Below are 22,298 nucleotides of genomic sequence, written 5' to 3'. Positions count from 1 at the left end.
TTCAGACCTTGACTTTTTCCACCGTTACCTACAGCCGTATCTTCAAATTGTTTAAATTGCCCCCCCCCCTCCAGCTACACACAATACCCCATAATGACAAAGAAAATAAACAGGTAAAATCACATTTACATAAGTATTCAGACCATTTACTCAGTACTTTGTTGAAGCACCTTTGGCAGTGATTATAGCCTCAAGTCTTCTTGGGATGACATTACAAGCTTGGCACACCTATAATTGGGGAATCTCCCATTCTTCTCAAGTGCTGTAAGGTTGGATGGTGAGCTGCACAGCGATTTTCTGGTCTCTCCAGCCATGTTCGATCGGGTTCAAGTCCGGGCTCTGGCTGGGCTACTCAAGGACATTCAGAGACTTGTCCCGAAGTCACTCCTGCATTGTCTTGGCTCTGTGCTTAGGGTCGTTGTCCTGTTGGAAGGCGAACCTTCACCCCAGTCTGAGGTCCTGAGCACACTGGATCAGGTTTTCAATCAAGGAAGCCGTTCATCTTTCCCCTCGATCCAGACAGGTCTCCCATTCGCTGAAAAACATCCCCACAGCATGATGCTGCCACAACCATGCTTCAAAAATGCAAATGTCATCAATTTCAGAATAAGGCTGCAAAGTAACAAAATGTGGGAAAAGGGGTCTGAATTCTTTACCAAATGCACTATAACAGACTTAAATTTACTGAATTCAAGGGGGTTATGCAACCTTAAAGCACATGTCCTGCACAAATGAACCTTCCTTTGACAAAAGACTAACTTTGTCATGCATTTACCAAAACAGTTGGTTATAACAGTTTGTTCAACTGAATGCATAACAAAAAAGTAATTGAGGGAAACCATTTTAAATCACAGAACTTTTAATTTCAAAAGAAATCCACATCCTCAGTTTGAGTTGGAAGAGATACAAATACACTGGGTGGATGAGAGGCCAGGGGGCTTTAGTAATACAGCTGCTGCAGAGGGGCAGTGCTGGCAGGTTATAATGCACAAGGATCAGAGAATAGCCACTACAGCGCTGGGGAGAACGAAAAAAACTGTTTTCATCATCAACAAAAAATCCAGAGAGCAAGCATATAATTGAATCTTTACATTTTATTCCGATCCATTAGCATTTTATAGAAATCAGTTTTAGATTAAAAATGTGGATAAACCATGGTACCCAAATAGCATGAAAAAAAAGAGAAATAAAAATCTAATATCTAGTGGAGGAAGGGGCAGTAGAAGAGCAGCCATCTTGTGAGAAAAGCTGGTACCTCATCAGTGGGAGAATTCAAGAGACATCTGAAACAGAGGGATTGAATAATGGATGAAAACAGCATGAAGACAGAAATGAGATGACAAGGTAATGCATTAAAACTCTGAACAGAGAGAAAAATCAATTTTATGTGGCTGTAGGGATTGCTTTGTTTACTCTTCAAAAGCAAAATGGTGTATGGACAGAATGTGAAAACTGATACTTACAACTAGCAGGCCTGGCGCCGTATCTTCGCATGATCTGGTCTTGTGTGAATTTCACAAAAGATTCGTATTGTTCTGCAACAGACGATTAAAAAGCCAATGGATTAGTACAAAACTGTGAATGTGCAGATTCACATACCAGATAAGACCCCAACATGTGTTGATACATTTGATGCAAAATATAACACTTTGTGCTTCAGCCTTTACTAAACATCAGCTAAAAAGGTTGATCATATTAATCATTCCAGTCAGAGCAGATGTATATTCTAGAAACATTAGCAGTCCTGGCTAGTAGTGTCTAGTACATAAATCCATATCTGCCAAGAGCAGCCCCTAATTAAACAAGAACAATCAGCAGGACATTAGATAAGTCATTAAAAGGGTATTCGGGGGGGGGGGCAGCAAATAGGCCTCTCCTATGGCACACAGGGTGCCATTTGTAGAAGTCTTTCTTCATTGCTAGTGCTAAAGGGTGTGAAAACATTTCAGATTTTTTTGAGACCGAACAAACTAAAGCCATTTTCACACGATCGTGCTGACCCGAACCACTGTGGAAGCTGACATTTTCCAACTTTTTACATGGTTCCCATCATCTACAGTGGATGCATAACTATGCCAGCTCAGCTTGTTTCATTCAGCGTGGCTCAGTAATGTGAAAAGCCCATTTGACTGAGGTTTACTGTCCGTACCTGCAAGTTTTGCGTTGAGGATCTGTTCATACTCCTCCCGGATCTTCTCCTCGTGGTCTTTGAGCAAGCGCTCGCACAGGTAGCTCACCTGCCTCAGTGTGAACGACGGCTGGTCCTTCCTCGAGGCACCTGAGACACAAAGTAACATTTTATGTAGACTGACACTGCCCATGCCATCTATACATACACTACAGGTCAGAGTTCACAATGTCCTCTCTAGGAATAAATGTCTGCGCAATAATTGATTCATTTCCGTTTGTCGCCCAAGCAGCAGCCTAGACCAATGGTTCCCAACCGATGTGCTGCGTGCCTAGAACTCAGGTGTTCACATGACTGGGCAGGGGTGCAGCTATGGGTGGGCATAGGCACACCCACTGGGGAGCCAGGACCTGCCAATCAGATAGTTTTTACCCACAAAAGGGCTTTACTACAGAGAGAAATACTCTTGAGTTTCATCAGCTGTCCTGATGGCTGGTCTCAGATGATCACACAGCTGAGAAGCCAGATGTATTTTTTTTTTTTTTGGTCACAGAAAATTAATGATTTGCGGAATTAAATCAGATGATATCTGAGGTCATTACCACTAAATAAATTAGGGCCATTTTAGGTGTGCCGCAGAATTTAATATCCCATCAACATGTGCCACGGTTAGAAAAAAGGCACAAAAGTGGCCCGGTCGCCAAGTCTCCTGAGCTTGGAGCTGGATCCAGGGGAAGGCTGAACGATTCATGCCCTGAGATTTTAAGTGTACTTTGACCCATTCTGAATTTCTGACCAAAGCTTTTAACCTGTTACTCCTACCCCCTACTTTTTCGAACATTCTGTTAAAAATCACGCAACATTTCAGCGCCCTGCTGCTCATGCCAGGAATATAGTATATGCATATGATTAGTATGTGTGGATAGAAAACACTCAGACGTTTATAAAACTGGTTAAATCACGGCTGTGACTATAACAGAACGTGCGTTTCATCGAAAAGTGCAGGAAAATCTGATCACTGAAATTGGAAATATATAGCCATCCACCACTTCAACCCATTGATAAAGGCGAACCACAATAAATGGGGCTGAGGTTGCAATACCGACAGCTTTCACACGATGTCAACAGTCTTGTCATTTGCCTAGGCTTTGTTTCTTGGTCAAACGAAGAAGAGACAAGCCATTTGTTCAAGTCTCTGACCGGATATTTTGGTTGAGATTTACCCGGACATTATTTCCAGACGGACAGCTAAAGAATATACATCGTGATCAATTTGGTCGCTTATTAACGTGTACTAATACCTAAAGTTGCATTACAAAAGTATTTCGAAGTGTTTTGTGAAAGTTTATCGTCAACTTTTTTAATTAAAAAAAATGACGTTACGTTATAAGACGCTATTTTTTTTCGTTTATCACAGTCTTCATAGATCGATATCTAGGCTATATATGGACCGATTTAATAATAAAAAAAGACCCAATAGTGATTATGGGACATCTAGGAGTGCCAACAAAGAAGATGGTCAAAGGTAATGAAAGTTTTATATAATATTTTTTGCGGTTTGTGTAGCGACGACTATGCTAATTATTTTGTTTACATCCCCTGCGGGTCTTTTGGGGTGTTACATGCTATCAGATAATAGCTTCTCATGCTTTCGCCGAAAAGCATTTTAAAAATCTGACTTGTTGCCTGGATTCACAATGAGTGTAGCTTTAATTCAATACCCTGCATGTGTATTTTAATGAACGTTTGAGTTTTAACTATTACTATTAGCATTTAGCGTAGTGCATTTGCATTTCCAGATGTCTAGATGGGACGCCTGCGTGTCAGGTAGGAGCAAGAGGTTAAAAGCTAAATTCCAGGCAATAGTCTCAGAACTAGACGAGAAGTATAATTACTAGAAAGAAGTGACAGATATTCACATTCAAGTCAATGGTCTCCCGAGTGGCGCAACGGTTTAAAGCACTGCATCGCAGTGCTAGAGGCGTCACGACTGATCCTGGGCTGTATCACAACTGGCTGTGAACGGGAGTCCCATAGGGCGGCGCACAATTGGCCCAGCGTCATCCGGGTTAGGGGAGGGTTTGGCTGGGGTAGGCAGTCATGTAAATAAGAATTTGTTCTTAAGGAGAGGGCACTGACTAGCTATACTTGAGCCAATGGGAGCTATAAAAACATATACCGACTCCAAGCATCCTTATGTAACGTCTATGGAGGCTGAAATGTTTGGGGTTTGTATTACCACTGCATGCTCACACTGAACACCATGTGAGTGGTGACGGGGTTTGGCAGGTAACTCAGTTGGCCCACCTCGCACAACATCAACACCCCCCCATGCGCGCACACACACACACACACACACCCCTCACCTGGTGGGGAGCTGGGGGCGGTGAGGGAGGAGCTAGGGGCATCAGTGGAGCTACAGGCAGCCTCACTCTGGTTGAAGGCCCCCTCCAGCTGCCGCCGCCTCTGGTAGCGGCTGTACTCCTGACGGATGTTCTGGAAGATCTGCTCTGTAGAGGGGACAGAACACAGGGGACATTGTCATAAACAGGGCTGGGAACAACCAGCACTCAGAGGACAAATAAAGCCTGACGCACCAATATGAAGATGGTGCCCGTCTAATTGATTTTAGAAGACAACTAGCCACAGCCTGCCTTGAATACCCAAACATTAAAAAAAGTTTTTTAAAGTGACCGGTTCTTTTTTAGATGGTCTCTGATCATCGCAAATCAGCCATGTCAGATAGCTAAGAACATAGGCATTTTCAGAAGCTGAATGTGTTCCAAAATTGCATGTTGTTGATCACTACAAGCTAGTCATGCTATAGGCCTAGTAGGTGTAGTGTTCAATGATAGAATGTTTTCCTGAAGGCACACAGCTATGCACACAACCTGTGAGCTGCAGTGTTCAGCTGATGTGGTTTTCAAAACAAAACAAATAAAACGCACTAACAGGAAGGAGCGCTTTAAAGCTGGGCGAGACGAACGTCAGCGACAAACACACACCAGCTGTGTCAACCCCCACAGCACACTTGCGTGCACACGCATACACTTCCTCAGAAAGAAACCACCCCTTCTGAGATACCGTGAATGGCGAGAAGGGGCGAAGGAGTTAGTTTCACTTCTTCCTTCAAATCTTTCAGGAATTGTGATTCATCCATAGCTGACTAGGAGACAGTCAGGCTTAACAGGTATTCATGTCTGTGAGAGGCTAACTAAGCCAAGACAAAAATGGTACTAGTTGTCTTGTACCAGCATGTCTGGCAATAACACAGCAAGAAAACTACCTGAATAGCAGAGTGATTTATTTAGATAGATCTGGGTGACATCTGACTGCAATGCAGAGGGCGGGAAGGAGTGTGAAACAGGGCACCGGTCTGACATGCTACAGCCTCTTTTCCAGAAAAACTGGGTTGGGTTTCATCCTCTGGGCTTCAGCCAGGCTGCATCCATAATGGCACCCTATACTCCATGTAGAGCCCTGGTCAAAAGGTAGGGCACTAGGCTTTAAAAAGGGATTAGGGTGCCATTTGGGACGAGGTAATCTAACGTAGCAGACGTAAAAGACAAAAACACCCGAGCGGAGTTCCCACATCCGGTTCTCAGCGGAAAAGGAAGCTAGGTAGAATTAGTTTCAGCCCTGAAAACCGGATGCATCCGGTTGTTGGCAACACCGCTAAGCCTTGGGACAAGCCTAGAGACCTGTGGGCAGAGCTAGGCCCTACATGTGCTCAGGCAGTGGTGGTACCCACTCTTCTTAGCCTAAGCAGTGGGACTGCACCTAAAGCCTTTTGACTTCAGTTCAGTGTCAATTCCAGTATTCAGCTAGCAATCCTGGAGGGAAATTGCTAGCCCCTAATTGGTAAAGACTTTTCTTGGCAGGGAGTCCATATGCCACTGGAAACCTTTTCAAATCAGATCCGCTAAGATCTGGCACCTCACTTGCAAGGTTTTTGACTAGGCCATGTTCAATAAGAGCATTCAAATCAAATCAAATTTTATTTGTCACATACACATGGTTAGCAGATGTTAATGCGAGTGTAGCGAAATGCTTGTGCTTCTAGTTCCGACAATGCAGTGATAACCAACAAGTAATCTAACTAACAATTCCAAAACTACTGTCTTATACACAGTGTAAGGGGATAAGGAACATGTACATAAGGATATATGAATGAGTGATGGTACAGAGCAGCATACAGTAGATGGTATCGAGTACAGTATATACATATGAGATGAGTGTGTAGACAAAGTAAACAAAGTGGCATAGTTAAAGTGGCTAGTGATACATGTGTTACATAAGGATGCAGTCGATGATGTAGAGTACAGTATATACATATGCATATGAGATGAATAATGTAGGGTAAGTAACATTATATAAGGTAGCATTGTTTAAAGTGGCTAGTGATATATTTACATAATTTCCCATCAATTCCCATTATTAAAATGGCTGGAGTTGGGTCAGTGTCAATGACAGTGTGTTGGCAGCAGCCACTCAGTGTTAGTGGTGGCTGTTTAACAGTCTGATGGCCTTGAGATAGAAGCTGTTTTTCAGTCTCTCGGTCCCAGCTTTGATGCACCTGTACTGACCTCGCCTTCTGGATGATAGCGGGGTGAACAGGCAGTGGTTCGGGTGGTTGATGTCCTTGATGATCTTTATGGCCTTCCTGTAACAACGGGTGGTGTAGGTGTCCTGGAGGGCAGGTAGTTTGCCCCCGGTGATGCGTTGTGCAGTCCTCACAACCCTCTGGAGAGCCTTACGGTTGAGGGCGGAGCAGTTGCCGTACCAGGCGGTGATACAGCCCGCTAGGATGCTCTCGATTGTGCATCTGTAGAAGTTTGTGAGTGCTTTTGGTGACAAGCCGAATTTCTTCAGCCTCCTGAGGTTGAATAGGCGCTGCTGCCTCCTGCGCTGCTGCGCCTTCTTCACGACGCTGTCAGTGTGAGTGGACCAATTCAGTTTGTCTGTGATGTGTATGCCGAGGAACTTAAAACTAGCTACCCTCTCCACTACTGTTCCATCGATGTGGATAGGGGGTGTTCCCTCTGCTGTTTCCTGAAGTCCACAATCATCTCCTTAGTTTTGTTGACGTTGAGTGCGAGGTTATTTTCCTGACACCACACTCCGAGGGCCCTCACCTCCTCCCTGTAGGCCGTCTCGTCGTTGTTGGTAATCAAGCCTACCACTGTTGTGTCGTCCGCAAACTTGATGATTGAGTTGGAGGCGTGCGTGGCCACGCAGTCGTGGGTGAACAGGGAGTACAGGAGAGGGCTCAGAACGCACCCTTGTGGGGCCCCGTGTTGAGGATCAGCGGGGAGGAGATGTTGTTGCCTACCCTCACCACCTGGGGGCGGCCCGTCAGGAAGTCCAGTACCCAGTTGCACAGGGCGGGGTCGAGACCCAGGGTCTCGAGCTTGATGACGAGCTTGGAGGGTACTATGGTGTTGAATGCCGAGCTGTAGTCGATGAACAGCATTCTCACATAGGTATTCCTCTTGTCCAGGTGGGTTAGGGCAGTGTGCAGTGTGGTTGAGATTGCATCGTCTGTGGACCTATTTGGGCGGTAAGCAAATTGGAGTGGGTCTAGGGTGTCAGGTAGGGTGGAGGTGATATGGTCCTTGACTAGTCTCTCAAAGCACTTCATGATGACGGAAGTGAGTGCTACGGGGCGGTAGTCGTTTAGCTCAGTTACCTTAGCTTTCTTGGGAACAGGAACAATGGTGGCCCTCTTGAAGCATGTGGGAACAGCAGACTGGTATAGGGATTGATTGAATATGTCCGTAAACACACCGGCCAGCTGGTCTGCGCATGCTCTGAGGGCGCGGCTGGGGATGCCGTCTGGGCCTGCAGCCTTGCGAGGGTTAACACGTTTAAATGTCTTACTCACCTCGGCTGCAGTGAAGGAGAGACCGCATGTTTCCGTTGCAGGCCGTGTCAGTGGCACTGTATTGTCCTCAAAGCGGGCAAAAAAAGTTATTTAGTCTACCTGGGAGCAAGACATCCTGGTCCGTGACTGGGCTGGATTTCATCTTGTAGTCCGTGATTGACTGTAGACCCTGCCACATGCCTCTTATGTCTGAGCCATTGAATTGAGATTCCACTTTGTCTCTGTACTGACGCTTAGCTTGTTTAATAGCCTTACGGAGGGAATAGCTGCACTGTTTGTATTCAGCCATGTTGCCAGACACCTTGCCCTGATTAAAAGCAGTGGTTCGCGCTTTCAGTTTCACGCGAATGCTGCCATCAATCCACGGTTTCTGGTTAGGGAATGTTTTTATCGTTGCTATGGGAACGACATGTAGCCTACGGGAATGGAGATTGAGATGCTGGTGACTTTTGCTGTCATGGCACCGACATAAAGAATCAAACCTTTTGACTACTTAATGTTAGAGAGTGACTTATGATTTGGGCTTAAGCCTCATTGTGGGTAAGCTATTTAGATAAACAATGTGACGCTCATTGCACCAATCTGTTTGGGGTAGCATTGGCAGACACTCTGACACAGTGGCCTTTCAACTAGTCCGTTCATGCAGCATCGTGAAACATTTTGAGTCACGCCTCAACTGAACTTTTCAAGGAGGAAGCCATCCAGGTCTAGTCTAGCCCCCTTCATATACTCCGGTCTCTGGGATAAGTACAGATTTTATTAAGTTAGGAAAGTTTAGCAGTGGCTAAATAAACAAACGCCTGTCTCATTAGAGCTGCATTAACACAGGAATGCTTCAGCTCATCAACCCCTCTGCTACTTTTGTCATGTACTCTGCTAATTTGAAGCTTCCAGCTTGATAATACAGAGCTAGCCATGTGACTGACTGGCAATCTCACTCAAATGACACCTGAAAAAGGCTAGTTTTCAGTTGATGTTGCCTCTACAGAGTGCATTGGACGCAAATATTCTATGTCCCTCCCCGCGGACTACTGCTGCTTATGATGCATTTTGGGGAGGTGAGGAAGTCTGAATTGAGAATGTGCCCATCTAAGCTGGCAAGCTAGCTTCCCCCGCAGAACAGCTCATGGAGACATGCATGTTTTTAATTTGATTTAACTTGGCAAGTCGGTTAAGAACAACTTTGTACTTAACCCACTGTTCCTAGGCGGTCTTTGTAACTGCCTTGTTCAGGAGCAGAAAGACAGCTTGTCAGCTCAGGGATGGGATCTAGCAACCTTTCGGTTACTGGCCCAACGCTCTAACCACTAGGTTACCTGCCGCCCCCACACCCCATGTTTGCTCTTACCTAGATATGGCTGTTGCTCTCTCAACCCAAGATAAATGAGGAAGGCCTCCCTAGAATGGTGCACACAGGCCCTTCACCCTTCGAGGCAGAATAAGGATAAGTCCTCCTTTCACACTCTGGCTATCAACACTGGTTCCCAATATCTGTTTTTAACTTTACACCCAATCTGTGAATTTTCAGCTTAGTACCAGGTTGATGGGTTTAGCTGTCTTTGTATGTTTGCTAATGCAAACACTCTCATTTGAGTGAGATTGCCAGTCAGTCACATGGCTAGCTCTGTATTATCAAGCTGGAAGCTTCAAATTAGCAGAGTACATGACAAAAGTAGCAGAGGGGTTGATGAGCTGAAGCATTCCTGTGTTAATGCAGCTCTAATGAGACAGGCGTTTGTTTATTTAGCCACTGCTAAACTTTCCTAACTTAATAAAATCTGTACTTATCCCAGAGACCGGAGTATATGAAGGGGGCTAGACTAGACCTGGATGGCTTCCTCCTTGAAAAGTTCAGTTGAGGCGTGACTCAAAATGTTTCACGATGCTGCATGAACGGACTAGTTGAAAGGCCACTGTGTCAGAGTGTCTGCCAATGCTACCCCAAACAGATTGGTGCAATGAGCGTCACATTGTTTATCTAAATAGCTTACCCACAATGAGGCTTAAGCCCAAATCATAAGTCACTCTCTAACATTAAGTAGTCAAAAGGTTTGATTCTTTATGTCGGTGCCATGACAGCAAAAGTCACCAGCATCTCAATCTCCATTCCCGTAGGCTACATTTTGAGACACTCCATTTGATACATGGGTTTCTTCCTAGTACGGGACTTCCTATGAGTGCACAAAATTAAATCATTGAATTAATGTAATTTTGGGATTCTATGTAACTAACGAATCTCTGCAGGCCTCGACGTAAAGATTCATTTAACTTTTGAGATGTATGACCTTTTATTGTAGCATAAACATGTGATATTTTCATCTGATTGTTAAACAAACCACTTCAAAAAGGGCTCCTTTACTAGGCTACACACACACACACACACTTCCAGCATCCAAACAGTGGTGAATGGAAATTAGGAAAAACACCACCGAGTGGAATGACATTTTGTCGATTGTCATTAGGCCAGAACTCATGCATCCACTGCTGTCCGAGCGTCAGCCATTCATCTCTGCCGTGGCAAAATGTCAGTGTTCTCGTCGAACCACATTGAATTTGAGCGTAGGCTATACCACCCATTTTAAAGGACATTCTCATTTTTCATGCCTCTGACATGCAGATGGCTAATGTTAAATAATGGTGTAATAGCCTCGTGTTGACATTGCCTATTACAATAATTAAAACAATGTTTTACCCGTATGGCATACCGCCACTATTTATTTGGCTGGGACGCCATACTGGACCTCCTTAATTTCACCCCCTGATTTGATCAAACTCATTAAGTTGACAAGAGACATCCTTTTCCAAATCAGGGCACATCTGGACTTGGGTGTCTGTGCTGAATGATCTCAGAGCTCCAGGGTAACATTTTGAGTGACAAGTGAAATCCCTCCCCTGCTGCCAGTCACTGCCAGCCAGGCCAGCACTGCCAACCACCAGAATACCAATCTTAGGGTGTTGCCTAGCAACAATGACCCTGTCACAGCCAGGCCAAAGCAATCAATCACGGAGACTTCCTGCGAGAGGGAAAAGCCTCAGCTAAAAGGCTTAGGGAGAACAAACAAAAACAGTGTATAAGGAAAGAGATTGGCCAGATAAGTTGGACATGGGGGACAGCGGTTGGCGGTGAAGAAAAAAAAAAAAAAAAAAAAAAGTCAGTCCGACTCATTTCACCCTCCATTGCTGAAGTATAGTGGGGGTACTTACGGACTGCAAAGCCGCCAGGAAGCAGGCTGTATTGTGGGTCAGGACAAGTTGATGTAGCAAAGACCCTGTTAAAGTATAGAGACATCATTGGTTGCTACTAGAGCATGACTATCGGTGGGAACTGGCCACAGGGCTTAATCACTGCCGGGAAGTTGTGGTATAATGAATTGAAGGAAAATTCTGGCGACAAGTACCAGGCTAGCTAGGCTCACACTGTGCTGAACATTATCACAGAGAAGTAGGTCAGGTTGCAATATTCTTCAAAACACAAACCAGCTTAATTTATTGCACAAGGTAAGAACCTGGAAGGTATTAAGAAATTCAGCACATAGATTTAAATTCAACATACCCCAACTCAGTGACCCACTGAAGACATCTGAGCTGATGTAGTCCGTCATGACAATACAGCACACGTACCACAAGTAGGGATGTGAACGTGGTCAGTCGTGTGTAGAATATTCTAGCCAATTCATTGATGGTAGGCCCTACTTTACTGAAGTTGTGAGCCATTGCAAGACAAGAAATGAGAGTTCCATTGCAAGATGCAGCTTTTGATTGCCAATAGATGGGCCTAGTGCACGGTTCTGTCTGCCTGCCTGGTAGTTGACCTGCCTATACTGTGTCCCACTCCGTACCTCGCTAGGAAAGACGTGCGCGTGTGTGCGTGTGTGCGTGCGTGCGTTCGCACAAGTACGGCAACTAGATCAGTCTCCTCCATTCCAAAAATACTGATTCTTAGGAGTCGATTCCAAATCTTTTTACTCAGAAATGGGAGTGAACTTATTGGACGGTGTCGTGACATTGGTATTATTAATGCAATGACTGCTATTTGTTGAATAATTAACCGTTTATAATTAAGTGATTAAATTAAACAGGTAACCATTAACTCAGTAAAATGTGGCAACACGGGAAAAGTTTAATGTTACCGTTTCCCAAATTACCTCAAAATGAGAATATCGGTTTCATAGCAGTCACTAATTCATTTCCTAATAAGTCTCATTCTGAACATTGCATCATTTGTAAATCTGCACAAATCCAGGTCTCACTAAATATTTCTGTACCACACAAATTGAGTTTATCATTTACTTACTAACAAGCTAAACGATAATATTAAAGAAAGTCTAGGTTATTGGTTTGAACTTAATACAAATGGCAACATGTCCCTAGCAGACCAACACAATAGGACACGTTACACAAGATGGAGATTTAAAGAACGAAGTGCATGCGAAAAACACTTCGATACATTTGTAGACCGTTTAGTTTAACCCTAACACCTTACCATGAACTGCCACTTTTATGGGTCAGAATTATAAATGAACGTATTTACTTGAACGTCTCCGTTGGGTATCTACTTATGTAACCGAGTTCCGCTTAGTGGGATAGGCTTGGCCAACACCCGTTTCTTTTGATGGCCGTGTCTCCTTCGTTAGCCGGTGTAATTATCTGATTGTGACATCTTGTGGCTAATTTCTTTCCCTTAATCGTCTGCTTCCTTGCGCTCGGACTGTGAGAGTGGGTTTCTGAAGAGGCTAATCAGCAGTGTCGACGCACCCAGCTTGGGTTGGAGAGCTGTGGAGAGAACGGATGACTTGAAGAGAAATAACCGGTTGGATCTTCTTGAATTCACCATCTTAGATAAAGTAACAAACAATGGCCTTGATTGTTAAGAGGTTCCTTTGTAGTCATCCTCCTCATGCATTTGGAGTCACGGCTAATCGTGGACCTCGGCTGCAGCGCGAGGTCAACTTAGTCTGGTATGTAAATTCTTGACTCCAGTTTTATACCCTCGGGTCACAAAGGGGCGTTTCAGTCTTTATGACATGCCTTCTGGGTTCCCTGGAGCGTAGCTCGTTACAAGGCAATGTATTACAACTTACCAGGTAGACAACTATCACAGTTCATCTTTACATATCCAGATCAAATAGTGTTTATTTTCTACACAACGCACAGTGTGTAAACATGTACAGTTGAAGTCGGACTTTTAAATACACCTTAACCAAACACATTTAAACTCAGTTTCACAATTCCTGACATTTAATCCTAGTAAAAAATTCCCTGTCTTTGGTCAGTTAGGATCACCACTTTATTTTAAGAAAGCGAAATGTCAGAATGATAGAGAGAATGATTTATTTCAGCTTTCATCACATTCCCAGTGGGTCAGAAGTTTACATACTCTCAATTAGTATTTGGTAGCATTGCTTTTAAATTGTTCAACTTGGGTCAAAGGTTTCAGGTAGCCTTCTACAATAAATTGGGTGAATTTTGGCCCATTCCTCCTGACAGAGCTGGTGTAACTGAGTCAGGTTTGTAGGCCTCCTTGCTCGCACATGCTTTTTCAGTTCTGCCCACAAATTTTCTATAGGATTGAGGTCAGGGCTTTGTGATGGCCAATCCAATACTTTGACTTTGTTGTCCTTAAGCCATTTTGCCACAACTTTGGAAGTATGCTTGGGGTCATTGTCCATTTGGAAGACCCATTTGCGACCAGGCTATAACTTCCTGACTGTTGCTTCAATATATCCACATACGTTTCCTGCCTCATGATACCATCCGTTAGTTGAAGTGCACCACTCCCTATGACGGCTGCGTGGTTCCATGGTGTTTATACTTGCGTACAATTGTTTGTACAGATGAACATAGTACCTTCAGGCGTTTGTAAATTGCTCCCTAGGATGAACCAGACTTGTGGAGACCTTACAATTCTTTTTCTGAGGTCTTGGCTGATTTATTTTGATTTTCCCATGAAAATCACTGAGTTTGAAGGTAGGCCTTGAAATACATCCACAGGTACACCTCCAATTGACTCCAATGATGCCAATAAGCCTATCAGAAGCTTCTAAAGCCATTACATAATTTTCTAGAATTTCCCAAGCTGTTGAAAGGCTCAGTCAACTTAGTGTATGTAAACTTCTGAATTATAAGTGAAATAATCTGTCTGTAAACAGTTGTTGAAAAAATGACTTGTGTCATGCACAAAGTAGATGTCCTAACCGACTTGCCAAAACTATAGTTTGTTAACGAGAAATTTGTGGAGTGGCTGAAAAACGAGTTTTAATGACTTCAACCTTAAGTGTATGCAAACTTCCGACTTCAACTGAATTAAGAAAACTCTTCTTCACGTTCCGTTATAACGTCATCATTTAACATAAACGACATTCATTTTCATATAACATATATCATTGTTAACACCATTTTGGCTGAGGAAATATAAAAGTCCATTTATTGCATGTTACGGTTCTGAGTTAGATTCTCCATAAGGCCCACACAGACATTCCAGTCCCAAACACTAACAGGACAAACGCGTTAAGATTCACAATGGGTGTGGGGCATCATAACCCCCCCCCCACACACAAACAACAACAACAACAACAATCCCCTCTATACCTCTCCCCCTCTTTTCCATCTATGGAAAAAAAAAAAATAAGCACTTTTTTGATTATACAAAATTGGTCTCTCAGCTGAAGTGGTTTAATCTTTTCTCTATACCAAGAAAACATATTTTGAGTTGTGACAAACCATATAATTACTGGCCAGACAACTTTAAAAAACAGAATGACTGAATTCAAAGTAAAAATGTGTAACTAGGGAATTAAGCTCTTCTCCCAAGGACATCAATGACAGATTACCTAAATTCTACGAGAGACTATATAGGCACATCTAAAGCAGATCCGAACCCTTTTATCATGCAAAACTTTTGGAAAGACTAATCTCCCTGCCCTGAACCAGGAATATTCTAACTTCCAGAATAAGAAATCTGAGAAATTTGAGTAACAATTACATCTCTAAAAAGCGACAAGGCCCAGATGGATTCCCTGGTGAATTCTATATAACATTAAGCAATAATCTCTCCCTACCTGTACAGGCCAATGAGGATGGAGCTCTCCCACCTACTTGAATGTGGTAGTTATTACAGTTATTCATGAGAAGGGTAAAGATCCAGAAGAAGCAGGGTCATCCAGTCCAATATCTCACCTCAATACAGACCAGAAGATCTTTGCAAAAACTCTGGCTAACAGGCTTATCACTTTAGTGGGGAAATTGGTCCAGTAGGACCAGACCGGCATCATGCCCGACAGAAACTCATTCTTCAACATTATGTATTCTCAGGTTACCCAACATTGACCTTGCCGTTACATCTTAGCGCTGAAAAAGCCTTTGACCAAGTTGAGTCGTCCTATTTGTGGTTCTACAGAAATGTAATATTGGAGACATGTTCATTAAAAAAATAAATGGAGCCAGCTTCTATATAGGAACCCCATGTGCAAGAATAATCGCTGTCGCCTCTGCTTTTTGCTCTAGCCATTGAACCCTGCTCAAGAGGTCAGATCTCACAACAATACAAGGCTAAAATACTAAAGACGTAAATAAGATCTCTATACGCAGATGACATTCTCTATGTAACAGAACCACAATCCAGTAGTCCAGTTTTTTTATTTTATTATTAACCTGTTTGGTACCTTCTTGTGACATAGAACCAATTGGAACAAGAGCAAACTAATGCCCAGTCAGTTGCAAAACCCCTCTTGGTTAGAACATCTTCCATTTAAGTGCACTCTTCAGAAATGTTTTCCTACCTAGTAATTGTAGTTACCAAACAACGCTCCTCTGTATTTAAAATATAATTTCCCACCTATGATGCAAAAATTCAAGGCAAACATGAATTTTAGAGAACTCTCCCAATTTCCCTGCTCAGAAAAATGAATGCCAGCAAGATGGTCTTCCTCCGGCAAATGCTTTACCTAATCCAAAACATCATGGTATTCATACCCAAGTCCTTTAACGAACAACTGGACTCAATTATAAAAACCAGAGGAGATTGTTTTTTTTAAACACCTTGGTAAGTCAGAGTTTAAAAAAAAAAAAAAGTTTTACCTTTATATAACTAGCCAAGTCAGCTAAGAACAAAATCCTATTTACAATGACAGCCTACCGACTGACTCTTCCAAATGTTATATTTTCCTATTGGGCCACTAACCTCTGTGTTGTTACGTTTTGGCTGCTCACTTAGTATGGAGCGTGAGGATTGCCACCCCTTTATTGGTGCTGTGGTTATGTCCCGTCAATTTGGAGATGTCACTTTGTAGTAATAATCATATTATACATACCACAGTCCGTATCTGGAAGCAATTATTATTATTATTATTATTTTTTACCTTCGCAGGAATGATATTGGCCTACCTATAGTGCCCCGCTTACCTTGAGGAATGGGGAGAGCTAGGGATCAATAGCATAGGGGATCTACATATAGAAGGGACCTCTGCTTCCTTTGATTTGCTGAGGGAAACCTGTAATCTACCCAAAAGTAACTTCTTCATATACCTACAGAATAGAGGCCAAGTTATAGAATATCTTCCTACATCTGGAACTGCTAAACCTTCCATATATACCATTCTTATGCAGGTTCAATAAAAACAATATTTGGGCAAAGAAATGAGAGTCGAAGTTGGAAAGGTCAAGAAATTCCCTCTCAACCAATACAGCATTGGATTGACAAAGCTAGTTAAAAATTCCAAATTTAAAGCAGGCCTTTCTTTTGGATATAAATCTCCCTAAATAGCAGAAAACAGATTGTACAGTCAACTTCCCTGCCAGTTGTTGACACTATTTACCAGATTTGCAGCAGCCACTACTCTTAAACCTTTGGATGCCTTCTACCATAGCACCTTCTACCTCCGCATCCTGATTGAGAAAGGTTGTCTGGTCCTCATTAAAATCCCCGTAGATCAGTTAATTATTCCAATCAAGTGGGCTGAAGAGGGAGAAGGAGGAGAACCTGTCCATGTGCCCTGGGAACTACAACAAAGGAAACCCGACTGGTTTGTAGGGAATGCCAATAAATATGCAGGGGGGGGGGGGGTAGACAGATGAAACTGCCTTCACTGGCAAACCAATGTCTGCAGACACACCAACATCTTACATTATTTTCCCCTCTGCGGTATGTAATTTAACAAGCGAGGCGGATACTGAGTAAAATGCCAGTGTACATTGAGGATAGCTGGCCTGTACATACACAAAAGCCATTAAAGTGTTGAAAGAAAACCCAACTAATCAAGAGAAAGGGGCTAAATTGCAGAAGGAGATTGTGTGCACTGCACACAGGAAGGCAGACAAACACCTCTTCCTCCATCTGCCCGTTACACAAGCTTCTTCAGCTGTTGAAACCTGCATGCGTGTAAACCTGCCAACACCCTTGTGACGGTGCTAGATTTTCTGCTTCGTACACAAAAGTGCCATCAGCCTTACCTTGTGATGGATCAGGTTTTTTTATGGATCAAAGAGGGGCTTAGGTGGGGGTTGTGGTGGGTCCGTTGGCACAGCCGAATGAGAATTCTAGAGGTCCCCTTAACAGGGTTTCATTTTTAAGCCAATTTATTGCAATTCTACAAAAATTCTCCATGGAGCGGAGATAAAAATTGACTAATTTAAAGCTAATTTAAAAAATAAAATCTTAAACATTTTGCAATTGAGCGGAGAATATTTTTTGTAAGTTTAAAGCAAATTTCCTGTAATTCCACACATTCTGCCATTGAGATGCTATTTTCCTGCATTTTGCCATGTCCTATACCGTTTTATTTTTGCTCAAACATAATAAAAATGAATAAAGGTATTCTTTTAGAATTTTCAATTCACTCCTAGACTTTATTTCAGTGATTGTTTGTTCACAAAAGACAAAGATACCTACATACTTTATATCTGGTTTCAGTTGTTTAATTTTACACATAAAGCGTTATTCCCCATCCAGAAAATTAATACAGCGTTTGGAGTTAAGCATCTTGAAAAAATGCTTAGATGGAGCCCCTAATGATTTCACTGGCAGATAAACCCTGGATACACAGCTTCTCCTTTTCAAAAGACAGAAAAATGTAGCTATGAAACAAGTCCTTGTCCAAACAAACAGTCTTAGGACTAGCCTACATGTGAGTTGCGCAATCTGATTTGGTGCGAGGGGCTAGACTAGACAGGACCAGGCCAACTGTCTTTGTTTGGCTTTGTCCAGAACTGGGAAGCCAGTCACACAGTTCCCATTTCACTTCCACTATCAGCAAGTCATAGCTTATGTAGGAACCCACAGTTCATGCCAAGCACAAATATCTCAAGGACAGAACATTTCAAAGCTACTGCCTAATATCCGCTCACCATTTTTGATAGTCATTTTGCAGTAACATTGTCAGAGGACAAAAGTGGTTGGGGAATGTTAAGGTATTCACTCTGTGGGCATTCAATTAGGTACATTCCAGAAGAGCGCTCACTCCTTTCAAAAGGTCAATGGGCGCCATGAAGAATACCAATTCCAGAGCGGTACAGCGGTCTAAAGCACTGCATCTCAGTGCAAGACGCATTATTACAGTCCCCTGGTTCGAATCCATGCTGTACCACATCCAGCTATGAGGGCAGCACACAATTGGCCCAGCGTCGTCCGGGTTTGGCCATCACCGTAAATAAGAATATGTTCTTAACTGACTTGCCTAGTTAAATAAAGGTTCAATACAAATAAAAACCACAGGTGGGGCGCAGGAAGCCAGTGGCCATGGGAGTTCAGTGTGTGCCCAGTTCAGTGTGTGACCATTTTCAGAGTGAGGTTGTCACAATGCCAACATATTACTAATAATGTGATACTTGGCCTGGTATCATGATACCACAGAGTTTGCACCCCCCCCACCATCACGATACTAAGGACACCTGTTCCCATTCTATATGTTCAGCACATGTGCTGCACAAAAACTTGTCCCTGACATTCACACCTCTACTCAATCCAACACATTAAATGCTATTTATCCCTTTTTCCAGTGCCATCCACATTTTTGCATAACCAGTGTGTTGTTAGCTAAACGGCCAGGTAACATGACAAAACAAGACAGTTTGTTGTGGGATGTGGTAACTTCGGTAACATGGGGGATAACTTTTGAGTGGTTTTCAGTGATATAAAGGCAAAAGCATGACTGTTACTGTGGTCCGCTTTTCCTCTATGGCTGTGGCACTCTGACGCTGCGTGACAGCGATGCCTAGTCAGACAGGCCTGCTTGTTACAGGCAAAATGAAAAACATTAAATGCGAGCCACACCAACAATTTAAACAAATGTAACAAAATAAATTACTGCCTGCACACCCCAGCTAAATAACATTTTAAAACAGAGATGCACAGAAAGAACAGACGGAGAAAAGCAGCTGAGTAGACTAATGGTTGGTTAAGGGTTGCGGCTGGCTGCTTACAGCTGCCACACGTGATATTGGTTGAAGCTCTCATTCTGATATGCCATATCTGGCATCGTACTCTGAACTCTGATATTCTAGTTGTAGGACACATAGGGATGCATTTTGCAGGAAGGCAGACAGACAGAGAGGTAGTGATCACACCAGAGGAAGGTCTGTTTGAACTGCTCTTTTATTGCGCAGTGGGTAATGTACCGAGTCTGCAAACATGGTCAACCCCCCCCCTACGGATCTAAACGATTCACATGGATTACCTATATTGAGATCAATCTGGAGGTGAAAGAAACACCCGTTTAGGAAAGGTGCTGGCTAGCGGAGTAGAACACTGCACAACAGGAACTCCGATGCAATGATTTTATAACCAACATTTTGACAGAAATAGCCGTCTTCATCAGGGTATAATGGTAAAGAGATCAAAACAATGAATAAGTTGGCATCCATGCAAATATGTAAAAAAAAAAAAGGTGCAACCACCAACTGCCTTGGTTAGGGGCTGAAGGAAAAGCAGTCAACAATTTAAAGAGACAGGCCAGACAAAGACAAACCAGGGGGGTTAACCAGTTAACCAGGAGGCAGTCACACTTAGGTTTTTGAGTCATTTAAATTATCTTTGTGACAGGAGATGCTCAGCCATTGAACTGCAGCAGGATGCAGGGCTTGAATTAGGGATATACTCAGCTAAATTTGAGTCTAGGAAAAGACTAATAAAACAACATTTAAAAGACGTACTGGTGTGCACCAAACTGAATTTAAAAAAAAATCTGCATGAAACAAACATGGGGTTCAAAATTAAAGATGGAGGGGGGCAGCATTGTAATCCTCCAGTTAACATATTATATACACACACACCTCAACAAATAAATACTATCAAATTGTGCCAAGTGGGAGCAGGGTTTTAATTAGGGTTTAGACAGCTGTGGAGATTAGATGCTGTCAAATAGCTCGCCTCTACCCCGGTGACGGCACATTCAATGAGCTTTGTTGGATTGCAGTCGAGATATCCAGGTAATTATCTTGCCACCCCTGCAGCCCCCACGCTGGCTCAATTCTCACAGGGGATAACCTTTTCAATCGAGTGGGCAGGATAGGTGCGAGCATAAAGGAGTAGAACAATGCCCTCTCAGCCCAGTGAAAAGCGAGAAGGTACAAAAAAATAACCTGCGTTCCCACACTTCTAAACGAAAAGGCTTGGGCGTTTCAATGCAGCGTTCTACTACATAAAAATGAAGTCTGCTCATTGAATAAAGTGGGTTAAATGTACAGCACTAAGTACCTAGTTAGGCAACCTCAACTGGCCATTGCTAACTTCGCATGTTTTATTTTAGTCACACGAAACAAATATTTGATTGTGGACCATGCAAAGAAAGCATGTAATGTTACGTTAGCTAACTAGCTGGATTGGAGTTGTTATGCAGCTAGTTTAGCAAGCTGACTACAAAACATGCCTTTTTTGCTTTGTGTCATAGATAATGGTGCTAGCTAGCTAACATGCCAGGCAATTCAAATTAATTCCTTAATATATTAGTCAACGACTAACTAGTTAGCCAGCTATGACGTTAGGTTAGCTATCTGACTGCGTTTAGTTAGTTACAGAGCAAACGTTACGCTAGCTACTGTAACGTTAGGTACCTAACTAGCTAACGTTAGCTTATATACACCAACCCCCATTCTCGAGAATCACCCATTCCACTCCACCCTAACCCCCTCCCCATATCACCCCCCTGAAATGCAGCTAAATCCAACTTTTGACAATTTCTTACCTGGAGTAAGCCTGTGCTCTCCTCCCATAGCCGGGGGAGACATCGAGTGTGATGATGGGCAGTCAACTGGCGGACGGAGGTTGCACCTTTGAGGGGACGGGGTGTTTGGAGCCCCCGGTAGTGCATTGCACCTTCTTCGCTTAGGAGACTGAGGACTGAGTAGGGCCTCAAACTCCATCGAGCGCTTTAACGTAGCTCCACACGCCATGGTGCCTGCTCAAAAGAGACAACGAAGATCTACGGTAGACAAACGAAAAATATATTCTAAAAATGCTGTAGTCGATTTTCTCTTTTCTGTTTCCCTCTTTTCACAACAACGGTTTGCCGAAACCGGGATAGTGAGCCAACCAACTGCGGTGCCTATCGACTGAATTTCTAAAACGTCACAAGGGCCGACCGTACCATTCTACAAAAATAGGGAGAACTTAGTTTTCGGAAAATAAATTACTCCCGTAAAATGTTTCGTATAGAGCATAATTGTGATATTTAGATTTTATTTGAGATTGTATCCATTCAACATACATGGGTGGTAAATGTGGTTAATGATGTACTACTTTACACGTTTATTGTTGTCATCCGCCACTTTGCTTTTATGACGAGTATTTTCAGTTTAACTCAAATTTGAGGTTAACGAGAGCACCGGATTGTTTTTTAATCGGTTGACGAGAGTGGCTTTTTTGCTCCTTTTATCAGGTAGGCCACAGTTTGTATCTGTTGTCTATCATGTCAAAACACTATATTCCCTCTTTACATACATCAATGAAAACCAAAGGCATTTCAAATGTCCCTTCACTTCCCATCAATGATGTATTTTTAAATTAATGTTGAGCAACTCATGCAAGAGCACCAGATCTGTTGGTGCTCTTTCCAACTACATTGTTTATTGTCAAGCCAAACATGACAATGAGTGACGATTAAGCATGATAACCTGAGTGCCAGTCTGTTTTTGCTGTCTCTAGATGTTCAATTTAATTAGTTCTGGTTACTTTGCAGTCTCACCTCCCTTCTTGTTTTTTGCCCTCATATTATTTCATCCATGTTTTTTTCAATATTGCAAAGAATATCACAGGGGAAACCTTTGAACCACAAATTAATAGATTTGACTAAGGCT

At 42.9% G+C, this 22,298-nt stretch overlaps 1 protein-coding gene across 1 annotated transcript; it reads right to left on the bottom strand.

Moving 5' to 3' along the window:
- Positions 1-841: 841 nt before the first annotated feature.
- On the bottom strand, positions 842-21,571 carry LOC124005406 (akirin-1-like). Its single transcript, XM_046314636.1, has 5 exons — positions 21,188-21,571; positions 4,495-4,638; positions 2,150-2,278; positions 1,464-1,535; positions 842-1,283 (listed from the first exon to the last, which is right to left on the bottom strand). The coding sequence occupies exons 1-5, from the start codon at positions 21,393-21,395 to the stop codon at positions 1,273-1,275; spliced, it is 564 nt and encodes a 187-aa protein (XP_046170592.1). The 5' UTR covers positions 21,396-21,571; the 3' UTR covers positions 842-1,272.
- Positions 21,572-22,298: the final 727 nt, after the last annotated feature.

The sequence above is a fragment of the Oncorhynchus gorbuscha genome, linkage group LG19 (genome assembly GCF_021184085.1).
Source record: "Oncorhynchus gorbuscha isolate QuinsamMale2020 ecotype Even-year linkage group LG19, OgorEven_v1.0, whole genome shotgun sequence".
NCBI classification, from domain to species: Eukaryota; Metazoa; Chordata; class Actinopteri; order Salmoniformes; family Salmonidae; genus Oncorhynchus; species Oncorhynchus gorbuscha.
The sequence above is the reverse complement of the archived record's forward strand: the minus strand, read 5'-3'. Positions and strand labels throughout refer to the sequence as shown.